Below are 21939 nucleotides of genomic sequence, written 5' to 3'. Positions count from 1 at the left end.
TTTTTAGTTCACAAGGACACTGCAGCCTTTGGTCTAATGCTGCCTTGTTTGGCAAGTTTGTGTCACTAAGCTCAATCCAAACAAAGGATTTCAAACACTGACATCGCAGAACAGCACATTTGAACTTACTGATGGAGGCAGCAGTGGATCAACAACTCCTGTGTGCTGCCATGTAAACTCGCTTGTTTTCTCTATAGAGTTTGGTGTGCGGGAGGGAGCGGTTGACAAAGCAACACAAACTTTAGTTTCCAGTCAGTAAAAAGCTGCCCAACAGCAAGATAAAGTAGTAAACACATTCTTAAGATGTCATAGACTTAAGTGTGTGAAGATTTTATTAGGTCAGCCTTTTGTTGAGTGGCCAAAATGTGGTTTTAATTCTGTCCCTGCGAGCAGCCACACTTAAGCAGCTGATCAGGGAAGATGGAAAAGAGGAAAACAATTATAGACAATAATATTATGATGAATATGTCTTTGCAACTTACTTGGACTGGGCTAATACTCCTATGACTTCAGCATAAAGGTCTGCTACAGTGTGCATGTTGCCAGTGTTAGGACCATGATACCTGTGGGAAATGCAAGAGAAGGAAAACGCAAAACCTTAGAGAAACATAAAAACTATGAAGGGAAGAATGAATTCTACTGGGAATAACAGGATCTTACCCCTCTTTGTATCTAAAGTGCTTAAAGGCGAGGTTAATGACTTCATTGACCAAACCGTCGAGGACTGGGTGGAGCGGCATCTACTCAAGGTTCACAACAATGGATGTTCAAAACTAACACGCCGTCAATCACGGGCTTATTTTGTTTCCAGCATGACAACATGATTAAGCAACTTTTAAATTTACAAAGTCAAAAGATTAACAAAATAATGTCTTCGTGGCACAGAGTTAAGCCAAGTCACCTGTTTCAAAACCTCTATAAGTACAAGAGAGAAGATGAAGTCGATGGCCAAATCCCTCCGTTCAAGTAGAAAATCCCTCTGCTGCTCATCACTATCAGAGAAAAACAAGAGGAACAGGATTTTTCTTGTTTTAAACAATTGTACACTGCGTGTTTGCTCCATGACTGTTTCTTTACATGTTCTACTCGTGACACACGGCGCTGTGTGCTAAAGTCAACCTGACAGCTCTCACTTTTTGGACTTGGTGTTGGCTCTCGGTCGGTATTCGTGCAACTCCTCCTCGAGTCCATTTTGTCTTTTGTACCAGTCGAACAAAGTGCGCAGGATGGAGGGGAGGCAGTACTCGGCCAAAGAGCTCATGGTGCTTATCAACTGGAGGAAAGAGACACATGCAGTATAGATATAAATATCAATATATGTCGTGACAAATGCATGTTTGTGTCTGGCAATTAGCATGCCATAGCCAGAGATAGCCATCAACATTTCCTTTGTTTATTTTGTAAAGCAATCAGAACAGAAATTACAGCAGAGTTCACCAGAAATTCATCCCCATCGTTTGTTTTCAGGTTTTTGTGCTTCAGGGAATAAAGTGTCTGTGTTTCACTGAGAGTAAAAGAACAGCACAACGTCGCTGCTGCTACTTAGCGGGGCTAGCAGCCGCGCTAACTAGTGGAGCTAACTGTCTTCGGAGCTAAATATGATCCCGGTGTTAAAATGTCACAACTGATATATTTGATATGGGTTTCATTTTGTCGTCAAAAAAACCCCCCAAAAAACAACAAAGCCTCACAATTTCTGGACGGACTGGATAAATGTGAAACAAATGAAACGTCACGCCACTACCGTTGTGTTTGCTGACAGGAAACTGTTTATTACGACACAAAACAAAAGAACAACAGTTAAGGTGAAGGATATTCACATTTTGCTGCTGTAAAAAGTGAACTAAACTGCTGGTTTTAATTAAAGAGGAGATTATACAAGCTGTTAAGAAGAGTGATAAACTGAAATAAAACATGAAATAAAAATGTTCCGTGCTGCAAGTAGGGCAGTAGGGCAAGTAGGACTGAAACCATTACTCGATTAATCGATTATTAGTGTTTTTAAGGAATTGAAGCGAGTTTTATGATTTTTCAGCTTCTTAATTGTGAACATTTTCTGGTTTCTTTGCTCCATATAACAAAGAAACCATTAAAACTGAATAATTGTTGGCTTTTAGACAAGATAACAAGACAAGACTGACATTTTAATGACCAAACAATACTCCATTAATCGAGAAAAGAATCGATAGATGAATTGATCATGAAAAAAATCATTAGTTGCAGCCCTACCCAGAAGGTTCCTGAACTACCTCAAAGGACTACCCGACCAGGTACATTTTCCATTGACCAAAATAGAAAATTTGGTACTATTAATAGTTCTTGGTTCCTGTGCGGAAAATTACACAGTTCCTGGTAAAGGACGGAGGTGTCGGTTATGTCTATAAATGTCCAATGTTGAATTGCCGCAATTGTTTCTGCAATTGTTTCTGTAATCGTTCAAACCCAACTCGATGAGATAGCATCCTTTGTGAATTGCTCATTGCAATGCCAATGTTGATGATTCACTCCTGAATGCTATATACTGGACCTTCAAGGGGTAATATACATGATACTGTTGGGTGTGCTGGTCCTTTCTGACACTGTGGTCATGGGGCAGCCTCCCTCCATGTGGGGAGGGGAGGGAAAGGGAAAGGAAGGAACGGGCCGGGCACACAGGAAGGGAGGGGAGTCTGGTTTAGGCCGGGGAAACACAGCGAGCCCTTCATTCAGCACGAGGCTGGTGAATAATTCTGTCTCTGTGTGGCGGCTGAATGGCCTCACGCAGCAGCACAAACATGCCCCTGTCGCTGTCAAACAGGTCCTTTTTCTACAGCTGCTGCTGCTGCTGCTGCTGCTGCTGCTGGACACACCTACAGAGCAGAGCCAGATCTCAAGGTAAACACTGCTGCCCATGACTGGCTGTCAAAGACCTTTGGGGATGTGAGCAGCGCTTTCACCCGTCAGCCCTTTAATGTTACAGTAAGGGGTGGCAATCACAGGGCACCTCATGATACGAGATGATTTGACATGGTCCGCCATACCAATAATAAATATCATGATACAACCATTCTGTGGTGATCTATACAGACGATACATCACGATATCTGTCTAACTGAAGAGAACGAAACCAATCACGGGTGCCAATCTCAGCTGACATAGGGCCAAAGGCGGGGTCACACCCTGGACAGTTCGTCACACCATTCACTCTCACATTTCCACCTATGGTCAATTTAGAACGTCCAATTTACCTCATCTCCATTTTGAATGCTTTTGGACTGTGGAAAGAAATGAGAGAACCTGGAGAAAACCCACCTGCCCGACCCTGGTTAGCTTCCGAGATCAAGTGTGCTCAGGGTGTTATGACGTCGAGTGAGCACCTTCATTTACGAATTAAAATATCAATATTTTCCCTGGTGTACTAATTATCGTATTACACAAGGGAGGACAACGATATAGCACCAAATCGATAACTTGACCAACTCTTAATTACAGTGCACAGAAATAAAGCAGCTTTAAGACATGAAAAGTGCCTTGATTCTCTAACCATAGAGTATATAGACTATTCTGCCCGCAAAACAAACTTGGTGAACACTCATATGTACTGTTTTTATCATAGTGACCAACACTGCACGAGTGAAATCATTCTGAAAGCGAAGCTGTCTAGAAACTGTATCCATCATTGTCACGTAAATGAACTGTGTTTGCACTTACTTGGTCAAACTGAGGATCTTCTCCTCTCTGTAGTGACTTCGTTAATGGCTTTTCCTGAAAAACACAAGAGAAAAAGAAAATATTTCACAACTTTTATTGGTCAAGAAATTCCAACAAAGTTCATAAAACTCTCTTGTTACCTTTTCTGTCATAAACACTGAGCTTGTCAGGACCAGTAGTCTTCATGGAAACCAAAACCTGAACCAGAACCTACCCAAAAAGGTACTTTAGGACTAAGATGTGAATTGTAGTGAGGTTAAGATTACGGTAAGTCATTGGGTGGAGTGACTCAGTGGTTAAGACCGGTACCCTGTGTGCGAAAGACATCATGGTCTCAATGGTTGCAAGTTTGACTCTACCCCTGATTCCAATTCCATTGTAAGTTGCTTTGGATAAAAGCGTCTGCTAAAATGACATGTAATGTCATTAACTGGTGATGGTTAGGGATAAGGGTTTGTTTACTGTCCAAATGAATGGCCATTAATGCAGAGTCCTTAGAGGAACAGCCGGACAAACCTGTGTGTGTGGTGTATTTTTAAACAGAGACTTGACTCATGAGTGGAGTCATCGCTCAGTCTGAGACCAGGCATGAGCAGTCAGGGTCAGATGTTACAGATGGTGCAGTCCAATATTACACTGGTCCATCATCTGAGGCGGGGACAGACGTCCATGAGGGATTTCAGCTGAATTAAACCTTAATCCATCAACTTCCTTTGACATTTAATTATTTAAGGGGAGGGGAGGACACATCAGGTGTCCTGCTGTAATTCTGCTCCGTTTAACAGAAGTTTTTGAAGTAACTTTTCCTCCTTTGTTGATCACTTTTACTGTCATAGACAACAATGACAGACAAACGCAAAAACAAAACATGTCCCCCAGGAAATAAGTAGTTACAGCCACGGAGGAAACAAACTAATCTCCTGAGACAATAGTGTTAGGATGTGACACATGAACATTCATACATACCCTGAAATTGGCTACTTTAATAATATGCTTATTCAATCTGAGCTTATTTTACTTTTCCATCTGCTTTATATTCTGAGTTTTTAATTATTGTATGTGCTTTATACAGTACTGTGCAAAAAACTTGTTTTACCAGTGCTATAATGAGCATAACCTTTTTGGAAAACATCCAGGAAATATGTATACAGATTTAAATGACACATTTTTGCACAGCACTGTAAAGCTTACAACAAATACAAAGGTAAACACTTATTTTTAAAGTTTTATATGCATTGTTTCTTAATTGTGAATATGTATAAATCTGATGAGGCAAAAGAAAATAATGCTGCAACGGCTGGAATAAAGTTCTATTTTATTCTGGAAATTGGTTTTGATTGTTTTCTTTCAAATACAAACAAGTCAGTGTTGCTTCATGCAACATAGCAGAGCCTGATGAAGAGTCAAAGTGAGACATCCCTCAACTGTCTCAAAGACAAGTAAACAAAACAGCACATCTGTACCGTTTCTTTTAGTCTCTCGTTTTTCAGAATAAAAGCTTCTGCAGGTTCAAATAGTCAAGTGTTTACTGTCCAAATCCAATTAAGAAACAAATCACACAAAAACAATAAGTCAGTGTTGCATCACAGCAGATAAAGCGGTGAGAGGTTGAAAACACCTCTTCCTTCCTTCCTCAGCTGTCTCAGAGACAACACAGCAACATCTTTGCACCGTAAGCGATAAATCATGACTTTTCTTGAAGAGCTGACTGTTTGTTTCTTTTAGTCTCTGACACTGACGCTGCGTGGGCTGATTGTCACGTCACTCACTCTCCTACAGCAGGAACGTCAGCTAACGCTCCAGTGTTCCAATGAACTTCTCAGATTTTGGGATAAAACAGTTTTGCCATGTTTTGTCATCTATTTTCCTCTAAATGTGTCCAAAAATTGAGATCATGTCCTATTGAAGAAGAGCTAAAACTAGCGATTGAGACAATTAACTCATTAGGAAAATGTCTACTGTTATTATAAATCAAGTGAGAAGAATATGAACAATCAGAGTCGCCCCCTGGTGGCTATAATATATATTTCTACTTCCAGGTCAGCCTCAGATACCAAACTGCAAGACATACAGTACAGTTTATTTTTTTATTCATCTACGTTCTACGGTCATGTTTTTGGCATTGCAAAATAAACTGACATAACATTTATGGCCTTTTACTTAAGATATAAGTTTGCGGTTAAATACCTTAATTTAAGTAACTGTTTAGTCATTGTATTGATTTTTTGTCAACGTTAAATGTGGACCCCTGAAAGAGTAGCTGTGGTAGTAAAACGGCTAATTGAGATCCTTAGGACACGTGAATGTATATGTCGATAAATGAATTAGTTAAGGTCTCCACAGAGAGGAAAACAGCGCGGGTGAAGTTCTCCGGAGGTGATGCACACTTTCCCTGTGGTAATTAACACGTCTCTGCAGAGAACCACAGACAAACAGCTCTCTCTGTAAATCACAGTCACTAAAACTGCAACCATCACCACAGCAGCCACACGTACATTGACATGTCAGCGCTGGACGCGCTGCAAAAACAGGATCACTATTTACATGAATCTATATGCGCGACAGCTCACGGCTTAAAGCGGCATTTTAGTATTTTCTTAGTAACGTAAACAATGTTGTGCACACAGAAAAAGAACTTGTTGAAAAAAAGTTTCATACAGAGGTAAAGGGAATATTTTAGCATGTCGTTGTACGTAAACTCCAGTGTAAACGCAGCAAGATACGTTTCCAAGTTGAGATGCGGTTGTTGTAGCTTGACGACGCTGTTCATGTGGAGGACTGTCTCTGTCTCAGTGTACAAACACCAGGGAAGAATCGATTTATTGACTAAAGTGTGTTTGACTGTGCTACACTAGTTAGCATTACGCCTCCATAAGGCTTAGTATTAGGATGTTTCCGGGTTAGCTTGCTTACTTGCTAGCTGTTAGCATGACTGAGTTTTCCTACAGTACCACCCATAAACTTTAAAATATTATGTTCTTTGAGCTAACAGAAGATAAAATCAGCCTCCTCTTCAGCCCAAAAATATGTACCCGTTTGATTTTTGCCAAATATTTGTTTCTTTTGTGTGTTGTCATATTATTTACAGGTTTAATACCGGGGTAAGAACTACGACTCTAGTCCGACGGAAGTTCCACATTCAGAAGTAATTTGACTCCTGATTGCAATACCGGGATGTGTTAGTCTGACTTTGAAATTTGATTTCAGCCAGACTGAAATTGTGCTAAATTGAAATTGTGTTGGAACCTGTTGTATAAATTAGTTTGATTCAATTTTATGGACCATTTTTGCATAAAAATATCAAATGTCACAGTGGCTTCAGGTGTATCTGTTTAACAAGTCATAAAACAGTGTCTTAAAATTGGAAAGGCGATTAATTCACATTTACAAAATAACAATGAAACAACACTGGACATACAGTATTTTTAGCCTCGTGGCTCTTGTCCGACGCTAATGTGGTGCAAGGAGCAGGTGGTGAGTGGTGCCACATTAACACACTGTCTGTCTGACTGTCTGTCTGTGAACAGAATTATTTATGACAGCTGTCGTTGGCTTCATCGATCAGCTCCAACGTCTACTGGACAACAAAAAAAAGAAAAGAAAAAGAAAGTCTTTCAGAGACTTTACTGGCAGCTTTTAACTCCACCTTCTTCTCTGGTCGAGCTCAGAAAACAAGGACCAGAATGTTCCAAAATGCTAATGATTATATACCGGAACGATATTCTAATTAAAGTACAGTATCTCAATGTTTCGAGAGAAAACCGCAACGGTGTCTTAGCTTATTATTATTTACTTCATTATTGAATTGATTTTAAGTAATTGATTAATTGTTTTTATCTTTAAAATGTCAAATGTCACTACTTGAAAAGCGTGTGGCTTGGTTTTTGGTATGTTTTAATTTTAATTTGCCCTTTTTTTGCCTTATGCCACACTATCTGCACTTGTCAGTGCTATAGAAATAAAGTTGACTTACTTTTCAAGCAAACAATATTTAAAAGTATACATTTATTGTCTTTCTGATATATTTTATGTATGTTTTAAAGAGTGAACTTGAATCTAATGACGTTCTTTAAAAGACTATCATAGATTTAGAGTCTATAACAAACCACAAACAGCAGCGACCCTCTCTGATCGGACTCACCAGAGGCTCAGCCATGATGATGCGAATCTTTCGCTCGGAGACGTTGGTGAAGTTGGCGAACAGACTCTTGAGGACGAATTCGCCCGGTTTACTCTCCGGGTCGATGCTGACGGGCATCATGGCCGGTGGACCCTTCTCTCCCTGAGGACAGCTGACTGGAGGGTTGGGGGGTTTGTTGTATCCGTTCGCCACGGGCGACGCTGCAGGAACAGGGGAAACACATAATGTTAATGTCAAACATCCATCAATCCATCCATCTTCTACCACTTTATCCTCCACAGGAGGGTCACAGGGGGCGATAGGTGGGGTCACACCCTGGACAGTTTGCCAGTCCATCACAGGACCACACATAGAGACAAACAACCATTCACTCTCACACCTACAGTCAATTTAGAGCCAGGGTGTCAAACTCATTTTAGTTCAGGGGCCAAAATGCAGCACAATTTGCTCTCAAGTGGGCCAGACGAGTAAAATAATAGCATAATAACCTATAAACAACAAGAACTCTGAATTTGTTTTCCTTTGTTCTACATTCACTGACAATGTAGTTGTTGTTTTCACAAAACACAACATTTCTTGAGAAGAATAAGTACAATTTCAACAATCTTATGCCTAAATTTACCATTTACACATGTGCATTATCTATAAAGCACAAACATTTAGTTACAGGTACCTGGAAGTGAAAAATACAGTATTTCCCATTACAATTAGAATGTAATTGTAAAAAAAAAATTTAATTTTTTTTTAACAAATTCATCCTGTGGGCCGGATTGGACGCTGTGGTGGGCCGATTTTGGCCCGTGGGCCGTATGTTTGACACCCCTGACTGAGAGTGTCCAATTTCCTTAATCCCCACATTACGTGTTTTTGGACTGTGGGAGGAAGCTGGAGGACCTGGAGAAAACCACCACACACACGGAGGGAACATGCAAACTACATGCAGAAAGACCCTTGTTCCAACCCGGGGCTCGAACCCCCGGGTCTACTTGCTGCAAAGGCAAGAATGCTAACCACTACACCAACCGTGTGCGTGGCCCTTAATGTCAAACATTTACATCCAATTTAAGCCCCCAAAAAAAGGGAGTCAATCACAGTCATGATCTGTTGACACCCACTCGGGTATCAGTGAGACGCTTCCTAACATGGACATCAAGTTCCCGACATGTTGAACATTCCTGAGGGAGACTGTCCAAAGGGCACCAGCTCGCCCTGCCTGACTCTGCTCTTTCTTTTCCTACTACAGTAGTGGAGCGAATTTTAAAAACACTGTGGCCGACAGCTGCTGTTTTCATTTCCTACCAAAGATGTCACTGCCCTGAGAGAAGAGGGAAGCAGAGCCTTAAGCCAGTGTTGTGCCGCGGCCCTCGTTTAATTATGGACGACGACTTGGGCCATAAAACCACACACACTGTTACGATCCGCCGACATAAAAAGTGCTAAAAATAGTGAAGAAGTGCACACAAACATCTCATTAGGACTCGGACATTTTTATACAGCCAACGTCTAACCGCGGGAACTGCCGTAAATCTCCCGATGTGAAATATTCAGAGTATTGTTTGGGATGACAGCTGTGGAAATGACTGCCCCAGCATTTGCTCTTAACTGCTGGATGTAATAAATAAAAAGTAACACATCAGCAGCAGCAGCAGCAGCAGCAGCAGCAGAAAGGTCCACGCTGCACAGTTAAGTTATGTCGCATCGACTTCAGCGCTCATTACTTTTATGTGATTTTATGTTATGTCAACCGCAAACAAGAGCTTGAAATTCCACTTTAAAAACGGGTTTAGATCAGATACGTAGCTGAAAAATTGGAAAATAAGATACACTAAGTAATAATTTGAGGTCCACAATTGGGAAATGTACGGTGTCACAAATTCTTTTTTAATAAATGATAAAAAAAATTCCCAAGAATGAATAGAATATACTGTATATACATATTGCACTTTTGTGAAATTACAAAGTCTATATTACTTGATTAATATTTAACCAAGTGACTAATTGTTCCTTAATTTGCAAGTTTACACATTTTTGCTCACAGAAACTTGCATAATTGACGTTTACTTTATCTGAAATGTTCATTTGAAAGATGATTTTTCAGCTGTTTATATATTGTAGTATAAATCAGTGCAAATGACGTAACACATACATTGAGTTCACTGCAGTAAAGTTCCACTATGCAGATTATAATTTTTTTGTTGATGGAGAAATTTTCAAATTTCAAAATATAAGCATGAGAAAAACCCGTAATTGTCAAGTTTTAATGAATCATGTCCTGGTTTTGGTGCATTTCTGCACATTGAAACTGTCAGATTAACAGATTTTTACCACAATGATGACGTCACACCAAGGCACAACACATGTAGGGGAAGTCATTTACAGTGTCTTCATGCCATCATTTGCCATCATTGCCTTCATTTCTTCACGTCATCGTATTTATCAGAGGAATCAGACGAGAGGTCATTTTATTTCATGACCCTTCTCGTCCACCAAAAGCAGAAACATCACTTTTCCTGCTGACAAAAGTGTCTCGTATATAAAAACCTATTCATGTTTTACAGGGACCTGAAGGAAACTGCAAACAAATGCGTCCTAAAAAGAATGCAAAAGTGAGATTTTTCACTTCTCCACACGACTCCTGGACGAAAAACGCTGATGTAGTAAACAAGTAGGTCTTCTGCTGCTCTTTCCAGGACGCTCAGTGTTTGGATATCTACTGAGGAATGTCCAGCATGCGTGACGACGAGCTCTGGACATGACAGCTCGACAACACGTACCCAGGCCCTTGATGAAGCTGATGAGGCCGGCCTTACTCAGGCACACCGCCGTCCCGTCCATCGTGGGGAAGGATGACACGGTATCCAGGGTTGTCCCGAATTATAAGACGCCCAATACTAGTGCTAGTAGAGTCCGCCGACGTCCATGACGCGTGTGTCAGCAGGCTCTGTCCAGCTGGGCAGAGGATCCATGGTGCACAGAAGCAACAGTGGGAGTGTTTTTAATAAGAGGGAGTGCAGTGTTTTCCCTCCCTCTGAGCTGCTTCAGCTGCGACCGTCTCCAGCCTTGTGACCAGGCCGATGCCTTCCAAGAGTGAAGGTCAGGCAGGAATTTTTAGCTGAGCCAACGGCACAGTGACGCAGCCCAACGGCATAGTGGCATAGTTGTGGGACTATATTTATCCCGGGGTACACACTATACTGACAGAGCAGCCCCTCCCGCCTCCCTTTTTCCACCAATTCTGCGATCGGAAAGCACGAGGAAGCGACAGTGAGAGTGTAAACACCGACACCGCTTCACCCACGCTTCCTTTAAAGTCAGCCAGGGCTGAAACCATGACTCGATAACTCGATAATGAAGCGATTGCTAAATTAATCGTCAATATTTTGACAATTGGTTAATTGGTTTAGTGGTTTTTAAGGAATGAAAACAAGTTTTCTGATTTTTCAGCTTCTTAAATGTGAATATTTTCAGGTTTCTTGGCTCCATATAACAAAGAAATCATTAAAATAGAATAGTTTTTGGTGTTTGGACAAAAACATCATCCTTTCTCGGTTTGAGAAACACTGATCAACATTTTCTGACTTAAAAATAAATTATAATTTTTTTTTTCATATGTTCCTCATGCAAAGGTCTTACTTTTTGGACTCTACCAATCTTGCGCCACCGTATTGCTACAGGAGCCCAAATGGACAAATTAGGAAACTTGAAAAGCCAAGACAAAAAGAAGGTATGTGAAGGCCAACATAGTTACCGGATGTTTTCGGCAAAGAGAAAAACTGAGCATTTCAACCTCTTACGTGACTTAAATTCTCACACACTAGACCTTTAAAATAAAAAGTGATTTTTCTTCATAGCTTTTTGGAGCCTAAAATACATATAAATTGGCTATTTTATTGGGTAATTTATATGCACTCTAGACAAGGGCTACACTGTGTTTGACGTCGCTTTCAAGACATACAAGAACAGCTTACACAAGTTTTATAAATTCAATAAAAAGTACTTCAAAACCTTTGTTGTATCCATGGAAACTCACGGAAAGCTAAACTGGAGACATTCTTATTAGCCATAACGTCCTTTTCTGTCACCTCCGTGTGTTGCAATCTACAGTCTCGCCATTAGATGTCACCGAGTTGTGATTAAGTGAACCCAAACCAGCCAGAACATGCATTGTTTTAAATACTTTTATAAAGAGTGCAGCCTAGGAAGTAGGACAGAAGTAGCAGTTAGCTAACTTCTAACAATTTACTTGATTTATAACGTCAGTAAACATTTTCCCAAGGAGTAAATGGTCTCACTCACTAGTTGCAGCTCATCTTCAACAGAATATGATGTCGTTTTTGTAAATTATGTTCAAATTTAGAGGAAAATAGACAATAAGATCAGCACATATGGGTGGACACCAGTGTGACTGACAGCTAGAATTGCAAATTTTGAGGTTTAAAAATGGAGGTTTGTGTTGCAAGAATACGCTCATATAAAAATATGGTTGTCAATATGTCACTAATTCTTACACACTGAGCCTTTAAGGCAAGTGCTGCAGAAAATGACATCAGGAGAGAAAACCCATTTTGAACGACTCCGCCTGCAACAGTGAGCACAAACACGTGTGATATCAACAAAAGCATTAACATTAAAATCAAATCAAGATGTCGCGTTAGCGGCCTCCTCCCAACGGACTTTGTCTGGATGTGGGTGGTGAAGAAAAGCTGTCAGTCAGAGTGTGTGTGTGTGTGTGTGTGTGTGTGTGTGAAGCACGTCTGTTGCCGTGGACGCAGAAAAAAGACTCAAACACAACATGTGACTCGGCAAACAAGGAGCTGAGGGACAGTGAGCAATGACATCACCGTCAGTCTGGAAACACCCTGAGCATGGTGGTGCTCCAGAGGGACAACATAAACAGACAGACAAGTGTCTCTCTCACTCACACACACACACACACACACACACACGCACACACACACACACACACGCTTACATGTACATACACACATGATCATTTAAATGTCAAGTAAACTATGCAGAATTAACTACTGGTAGCCCCAGAATTACTATGTGTCACTCAGTGAATAAACATCCTTACTGAATTATTTTTATGTTGAGGAAAACTTAAAAACGTGTCAATTCATAAGGAGGTTCTGCATATTGTACTGTGGACCCACAGAGATCTTTTTCCACAAATACATTTTTATGTGTTTCTGTTTTCAATAACATGCCTAAAATACAGTTGTGATTCATTTACCAAACATACTTTCAAAGTTATTTGTTTAAAAATGATATACAAAGCTGTACACTGAAATAAACCATTGCCAAATTCACGACTGGTAACTCTACTATTGCTACGTGTTAATATGTTAATGTACATCTTTACTTAAAAACACTGATGTTACAGGTTGTTAAAAACATGATGGTTTGTAATGGGGCTCTGTAGTCACTTTCTTTTTTAAATCCAAGTTTATGGACATTTATTAGAAATAATAAAAAATGATAGTGTCGCAGAGTGGCTATAATTAATCAAAATTCACACATTCAAGCCTGAAATGAATCAAAAATGTGTCAAAATTCTTCTATAAATGGGTCAAATGTTGATTCATTGATTTTGGATGGAGTTACCCTGTGTTTTTTAAAGTTTGTAACAGTGAGCATTACATCATGGCCAGTCTGGAAACACCCTGAGCACGGTGGAGATATCCTGAGGGACGATAATCAGATTAACAAGTGTCTGTCTTACACACACACACACACACGCACACGTGCTTGCATATTCATACAAACAAACAATCTAGCTCCCTTCAAGCAGTCCACTGAGACTGTGCCACTGAGTAAACATCCACTTTAGTAAGTAAATAGACATCTTACTGAGGAAACCTTAAAAACATGACAATTCAAAAGGAGTAGTAGTAACCTTTAGATGGGTCATGGTATGGTATGGTTTATTTTGGGTCCCCAAACTAATTAGCAGGAATTTTACCAACCTTTTATTTAGAATTTGTGCACAAATTAAATTTGTGATTCATTTACCAAACACCATATATTAAAGTTATTTGTTTAACAATTGTCATGTGTTACAGAAATAGCTGTAAATTAGCTGCTTAATTTGGAAAACAGGGAAATAAACGATGCCGAATTCATGACTGATAACCCCCCTATTGCTACGTGTTAGTAAGTGATTATACATCTTTACTTAAAAACTGTGTTATTGTGTTAAACTTAAAAACGTGACAATTCATAAGGAGGAGTAGTAACAAGGAGCTTCCTTTTCTAGCCACATTTTTGGACAATCTTTAAAAAAACTAATGGTAATTAGGTCAAAGAGTGGCTAAAATATTTGTCAAAATTCACATTTAACCCAAAAAGGAATCACTAATGTGACCAAATGTTTGGATTAAATGTTGATTAATTGATTTTGGATGGCGTTACGACGCGGCCTACATCTTCAGCTCCCTGTGTTTTGAGCTTGTAACAGTAATTGTTTCATCATCGCCGCTCTGGAAACACCCTGAGCACGGTGGAGATCCTGAGGGACAACATAATCAGACTAACAAGTGTCTCTCTTTCACACATACACACACACACACGTGATTACATATACACAGAAGAATTTAGCCTCCTATATGCAAGTCCACTGAGACTGTGCCACTGAGTAAACATCCACTTCAGCAGCCGTTTGTGAACAGAGTGGGTGGATATTTAGATACCACTGACCTCTGTCGCTCAACCACAAATTCCAATGTCAACACAGTCATTTGCGAGCACTTTGTTCAGCTGCTGGGACAAACTCTGACTATGCACTTCTGTGAGAAAAGTAGTGGGCAATTCATGCTTTTACAAAGCCATACTGTCACTAATTTAATCCTTTTTCTTTTTTTTTTTTACAAGTGAATTATTCTTCCAGGCTAGTAAAAAAAGAAAAGAAGAAGGGGGTAAACCAGTAAAAGTCAGTGTTTATAAAAGTATTTGTTAAATCATGTTATGTAATGAGGAGGGAAATTGTGTCATTAAGATTTTTACATCAAAGCAAAGTACTTGTTAGCAAGTGGTTGACTGAGTAAAATTTCCTGTTTAAACCTGAGTAAGTGAGTAAAACTTCACTGACAACATACCCTGGTTAGCGACTGGGGGATTAAAAATGTAACAACGTCTTGTTATATTTGTTAAAAATTTGACAAAACAATGTGAGCGCGCATCAACATTGTTAATATGTCAAGTTAGCAACTGTGTTTAACTATCGTCAACATAGATAGTTCATTATTTCCAGTTTAACAGGAAGTATATTTTGAAAGTCTGTATCTGTGTGTCTTTGACGCAACTTAACAGTGGATAGGTACGAAGAAAACGGGATAAACGGAGACAAAGTTCAAGAGTATAAACATTGCAAGAAAACACATTTAACGGATAACACTTAAAAGATTATTAGCAGTTATGTGAATGCTAGCTTACTGCTAATGTGTTTTTTTTTTGTCTAATTTTCTGTCTCGCTCTTACGTTGGTCTTTCAAGATCAATTAAACCTTTTGACCATCAGTAATGACTCAATGCTACAATTGTACTTAAGTACACAATTCATGTATACTTTGTAATTTATATTTCTAGCAAATTTTACTCCAATCAGAAGAAGAAGAAAAGTTGGTATTATGGTCTATATTTAAACAGAGCTTTTCTAGTCTTGATGAGCTGCTTTACACAACAGTTTTCACCCATTCACACATTTTTCACACCCATTCTCAAAACTGCAAATTAGGGCTAAGTGTCTTTGCTCAAGGACACATACTGTATAGACAAGCAGAGCCAGGAATTGAACCCACAACCTTCCAGTTGAAAGACAACTCGCCCTACCACCATGGCTCTATCTTTACTCACTTTAATTAATTTTGACTATTTTTACTTCTAAAACTTAAGTACCTTTCATATCATGACTTTTACTTAAGTAATATTATAAAAAGTGACTTCAACTTCAGCCAAAGTCATTTTCTGGTAACATACTTGTACTTTTCCTCTAAAAGTATCACTTTAAAGTACTTCATACAGGACTGTCAACATCCTCATACTAATATACCATGACAAAAACGGGTTGAGCAGAGAGAGAGAGAGAGAGAGAGATAGAGATAGAGAGAGAGAGAGCGCGCGAGAGAGAGAGTTTAAGAGAGTGATTACAGACCTCCATGCAAAGCAGATTAAAATGTCGCTCTAAAACTATTGACCATGATCCCTGTTTTTAGCAAACATGACATCATGGTGGAAACTGCTGCTGCTGCCTGCTGTGAGGGAGAGTCACTGTGAAAATGTCCACATCTGTCTCCTCCAGCAAAACGGAGGAGATTCAATTACCGTTTCATTGAAGCTCAGTTTATCAATAATCATATATTCAGCTTTAGTTACAACACGACAAACATTTCAAACTCTAAAGCACAAAATAGAGATGACTCACAACTACTTGTCACGTCTTACTTTGAAACTTTTATACCATATTCAAATTTTAAATTTTTCAATATCCATTTCAGGGACTTTGGCCAGTATTGGACCATGATACCATGTATTGTATTGGCTCAACCCCCCACAAAACAGTAAGTAAAAGCATAATTCCATTTTCAGAATTTTTCCATTTAGAAAAAAATCTATGTCCCCAGAAAATGTGTTCAAAATAATTGAATTATTAGGTTTGACAGACTCTCTTGCTTTGATTAGCAGATCAAATTTGACTTTTTCTTTTTTAAATATCCAATCCAGAAATTAGACCAACTCTGAGTACTGTAGCAGCTCACCTCCCTAAAGGGCTGCTTAATTTCCTACAGTGTCAATACACACCTGTGTTTCTTGCAAGTTTAAACTAAAATCCAGAAGCTGGAAACAGACAACCACCTAAATCTATTCATTTAGTCCTTGAACCATGACCTAAATTCTCAACCAATTATAGGTTGGACAACTCATCTCCTGCTCTGATTGGAAGACTGTTTTATTTTGTTTCGATATCTAACCCAGTGATTTTGGCCGATATCGGACCAATACTTATACTGAGTATTGTATCAGCTCATCCCGAGCCAAAGCATAATTGCATTTCGTCAAACTGTCCATAAAATTCACTCCTCCAATACTGATATTGATCGTCGCATAGGCTAATTCCTCGTGAAAGTTTTCATTAAATCCTAGCTGCTTTTCGTGACAGTGCAAACCTCTGCCCAAAGTGTCAGTAGATTAACAGTATCTCTCAAGATTAACAATAATCAGGAGAAGGATTATCACCAAGATGTAATCACCTTTTTCTTGGGTCCTAACCTACATCCAAAAAAAAGTGATTACATTTTGGCGATAATCTTTCTTCTGATTATTGTTAATCTTGTGTGCACTTGTCCTTTCTTGGGTCCTAACCTACGTATATCCCCACTTTCCACACATCATGTCTGTGCAAAATCAGATATATATATATGTAATTATTATTGCTCAAAACCATCTGGAATAATAAGCTTCTCAACATCAGCCAACAGGAAGACATGCAGTCCATAATCAACAGAAGCAGGTGGACCTGGCTTGGCCATGTCCTCACGATGAACATCAATGTGATCCCAAGAGTTGCATTACAGTGCACCCCCAGAGGGCAAAAGGAAAGAAAGGAAGGCACCGGATCATAGATAAGGAGGTCCAGCAACACCATCAAAGTTGGGGGACCACAGAGAAGAGGGCCAAAGACCCGAGTTAAAGCATAAACCTACATCCCTCAGAAATAACTGAAGATGCACCGACTGCTCTGATTGGCTGGTCATGGTCCGGCCTTCAGGCAGTTTGACCTGCAGACCTCACACTGCTGACACACAATGCTATTTCTGTGCTTGCTACAGTTGCCTCAGTTTTATTAGCGCTGGTCATGCTGACTTAACAACAGACCAGAGTCTCAAAGGCCTTGACTTTGTTTACTTTTAAGTTATTAATGCAAACACTATCTGACAGAGAGTGGGGGAAAAATCCAAGCCACATACAGAACTCCTGGTTCCTGATGGGCATAAATAACATATAGAATAGAATACTATTGTTTTAAGACAGCAGCAATACAATACACAAAAATATTTAACATAAAATGTACAACGGTGATATACACAACATGGTGGTGTCTGTAAACTTTGAGAAAATGTTTTTGTGCATATTTTCTGAATTCACTAGGACTGTATGTTGGTGAGCCAAGTCACAGTGTAAAACAATCTCCTCAATTCACGATGGAAAATATATAAAATAAAATGTAGTTTTTAATAACTCTTTCAGTTACAGTTGGGTTCCAATTGTCTTCTGTGGACCACCATGTTTTTACAGTAGCTCGCAAAGGACAAATTATGTGAATGGTCCAAAAAAAACATCTAGGTAATTATAGAATAACAGAGCAAATATTGTTTTCAGGAAAAAATTATCATGTTCATTTAGAAAAATAGAGAAAAATTGTGTAAACTCATTTCAGAAATGTATTCTTTTAAGAAAAAGCTGTCTCGTTGATTCAGGAAAAACAGCATAATTTTACTTTTTGTGAAAAAATATCGCAATAGTTAAGATCATTTGTTTAGGGTAAAAAGCTAATCCAAGAAAAAAAAAAGATCCTTATCCAGAAAACTAGAAATTTCTGTTTTTCTAATATATATGTCGTTAATTCAGGAAAACCTGAGCAGAAATTAAGCTTTTTTCAGCAAAAATATCATTAAAATAAAAAAACTGAACAGAAATTAAGTTTTTTTCAGTAAAAACATTGTTGAAATCAGAAAAACTGAACAAGAAAAATTATGTTATTCATTCAGATTGTCCAACACACTCAGAAGTTAGAAGGATAAGGTAACGTGATGGATATTCACCTGCAAATGCAACTAATGTACTGTATGTTGCTAAATCTTTGCACTGCACCTTTCATATCCTATAGTGATCAGTTCCCAAACATGCACACAAACATTTTTTTATAACAGTGTGCTGAGACCTCCTGACTTATTATACAACAGCCTGGGATCAGGATGTGAATGTTAGATGTTTAAAGCTGTAGCCGGTCATCACCAGTGACACTGGTCACTGTGTCTTCATCAGCAAAGTGAGCCACAGTGAGGATTATGCAACGTCATCAGGAGATGGTTCAGCGTTGAGAGCAGCGACAGAAACGTCGCGCGCTCAAGTATCGCTTTACATTTCACATGCGACGGCTACAAACACAGGATCACAGCGTATGCAGACGACACTCTTCTATTTATACATTCACATCTCCTCAGCAGTTACTTATTATTAATCATATTTGGGGTTGAGGGAACGTTCAGTCAGTGGATGTTTAGGTTTAGTTTCAGCGTCTGTCTGCTTTTGTAAAAAAAAAACAAGACGCTGTGTGTCTTATATAAAACAGACATCACGGGCAGGAATGTCTCCCAGTGCAGGCGCACGGAGACGCTCACTGTGAACAGAACATGCAGTCGAGCTGAACCGCGACTAATCCTATTACTGTGTCCTCCTTACACTTTAACCCTTAGTGCTCGCACAGCACAGATCCGTGCCGCAGGTGCACCCTCAGTAAATTACACAACTCTTTATGTGGTATTAATCTAAAACTCCATTTTATCTCAGTTTTATATCATCTTAACTGTTGTTTGATTTATCTTTTTATTTAAGAAAGGTGCCCACAAATAAAATGTATTATTATTATTATTACCATCATTATTAATGATAATAATACTAACACTAACACTAATAATAATGATAATATTATGGACATCCTGGGTGTGTGTGTGTGTGTGTGTGTGTTTATATTAAGTTACGATTCATTTTATGTTGCATTGTTTTAAAAAAGAGTGCAAAAATAGACTTTTTATAGAAAAGTGAACTTTGAACTGCGACTTATTTCCAAATTTCTCAAATTCAATCAGATTTTTACATATTTTAGCATTTTTTTCCTCTCAGGTGTATTTATATAGTAGCCTATTGTACATTCTTATCACCTCTGTTTATACGTTTTAACATAGCAATGGAAAAAAATGTGTTCTGAAGGTTAATATGAGCCGTTTAGACTCACTCAAGTACAAATAAGAATGCAGAGTGAATCAGCAGAAATGAAATGCTGAATCACCAATCTGTAAAAAAAATAATAAACCAAAAGAAAATGTTATTACTACTGGTGTCGTACAAAAACTGTGTGTGTGTGTATTTAATGAAACAACTTCCTCATCGTCACACCAGACTCTCTGTGAACTGAGTCATGTTTGTAGCTGTTGCCATGGAGACATATACTGTAAGTGAGGTCATCTGATACTAAAAGGTGAGATGCTTCCTGTTTTTGCCGGACAATGAAAAACAAATACAAGTGCACGTCCTAGTCATGCAGCACAATAGCCAAAAAAAATAAATAAAATAAAATAAAGAGTGTATAAAGTCAGATGTTAAAGTAGAGCAGGAGTTGCACAACAACAACAACAACAACAAAAGCTACTCACTGCCACTCCATGATTTCAGGAGGGATTTGATGCTGATTTCAAAAAAGCCTGAGTCCTGCTGGCTGGTCATGGCTGCAGCTTCCTGTTTCAAACGTCTCCCCCTCCTTTTTTAAATTTTTTTTATTGGTAGTAGTTGTTGGTTTTAACCTCCAGCAGCAGCAGCAGCAGCAGAGCTGGGAGCAGCGGCAGCAGCAGGTAGATCCTGCTGTCACCTCTCTCTCTGTATGTGCTGACGAGATCCTGAGGAAAACAGCCGAGCTCTGCTTTACCCCTCCTCTAGTGTCCTCTCCTCTCCTCCCTCCTCTCGTCCTCCACTCCCTCCCTCAGCATCTCCCTCTCTCTCTTTCTCTCTCTGTGTCTCGGTAAAGCCGTGGCAGGCAGTGGGAGGCAACGCAAGCTCCCTTTAAATAAAAAGCGCGGAGGAGGCTGAGAGTGCAGGAAGCAATCCTCTTAGTGGAGGGCGGTTAATAATAACTACTCTCTCTCTGTGTGTGTGTGTGTGTGTGTGTGTGTGTGATAATGATGACAGCACTTCATGGCCTTGTTCCTCTTTCGTTCGTCCTTTCAGGACGGGGATCATGTGACGAGCCTCCATCGCTGACTGACACTCTGTAGATATGACGTCATGTCAAGTACGACGCGTTACAGTGAACATCTGGACGAGCGGTGGTGGTGGTTGGGGGGATAATAATAATAATAAAAAAAAGAGCAGAGAGGAGGAGATGGGATTAACGGACTGTTGGCTTTTAACCTCTGACCTTCTTCACAGCACTGACGTTAAACTGCGGTCACTTTATAGCGGTTCTTTGTTAACAGGGTTACTTGAGTAAAAGTTGTTACCAGGAAATGAAGTAGAAGAACTTTTTTTTTATAATATTACTTAAGTAAAAGTCTTAAAGTTTATGACATTTACTGTAGTTAAGTATCAAGTCATTTTCTGATCTAAAATGTACTTAAGTTTTTGAAGTAAAAATATTAAAGTGAGTTGTCTTTCAACTGAAAAGCTTGTGGGTTCAATTCCTGGTTCTGCTAAGTCCTTGAGTCCTTGAGCAAAGACACTTAGCCCCATGTTGCACGAGTGAGTGAATGGGTGAAAACTGTAGTGTAAAGCAGCTCATTAAGATTAGAAAAAGCTCTATGTAAATACAGACCATAATACCAACTCTTCATCTGATTTTATTTGGTAGTAGCGATTAACAAAGATAGATAGAGGAAATGTAGTGGAGGAAAAGTAAAAGTATTTGTACTTTGTTACATTACAACTCTGTTGATAGGTTAAGGTAAGGGGTTTGTCAGTGAGTTAAGGGTGCTTTATGTCCTCACTAAAAAAAAACTCCCCACCCGTCTTCTTCCTCTCGCTGCAGAGACTGTGTGTGTTTTTATTCCAGGAGACATGAACTCAGACTCCGTCCCACCTTGAACAACAGCTCGGTTGTGACTGATGGCGTCATTTACGAGGGTTGTGACGCCTTTTGGCTCACACTCGCTCTTTCAGTGGAGCCGTAAGAGAAAATGAAACAACTCTACAGGGACTGAAGTGAAAGAGCTGCATGAAAGACATGAGCGGGGATGGTGTTTGCAGTTTTTGCAGAGCATGTTATGTGGTTTTTTTTATTTTTTTTTTGGTGAGAAGTTGTCAAAACAAGGCAATGTGTATATACAGTAGTTGAATGTGTAA

At 39.3% G+C, this 21939-nt stretch overlaps 1 protein-coding gene across 11 annotated transcripts in view; it reads right to left on the bottom strand.

Moving 5' to 3' along the window:
- frya (furry homolog a (Drosophila)) overlaps nt 1–21939 on the bottom strand; it is a 65405-nt gene that overhangs the window by 38616 nt on the left and 4850 nt on the right. For 8 of the 11 annotated variants that reach the window (XM_044031621.1, XM_044031620.1, XM_044031612.1 and 5 more), the window contains exons 2-7: nt 7832–8031; nt 3691–3744; nt 1134–1273; nt 902–992; nt 661–740; nt 483–563 (exon numbers count right to left, since the gene is read on the bottom strand). In XM_044031621.1, coding sequence (XP_043887556.1) covers nt 483–563; nt 661–740; nt 902–992; nt 1134–1273; nt 3691–3744; nt 7832–8031 — 646 coding nt within the window. Of the gene's footprint in view, nt 1–482; nt 564–660; nt 741–901; nt 993–1133; nt 1274–3690; nt 3745–7831; nt 8032–20261; nt 20414–21939 lie in introns of those variants that run through there. The other 3 variants (XM_044031618.1, XM_044031619.1, XM_044031623.1) reach the window with 1 other exon arrangement.

This window comes from Solea senegalensis, linkage group LG8 (genome assembly GCF_019176455.1).
Source record: "Solea senegalensis isolate Sse05_10M linkage group LG8, IFAPA_SoseM_1, whole genome shotgun sequence".
Classification (NCBI taxonomy): domain Eukaryota; kingdom Metazoa; phylum Chordata; class Actinopteri; order Pleuronectiformes; family Soleidae; genus Solea; species Solea senegalensis.
Note: the sequence above shows the minus strand (reverse complement) of the source record. Positions and strands in the feature narration are given on the sequence as shown.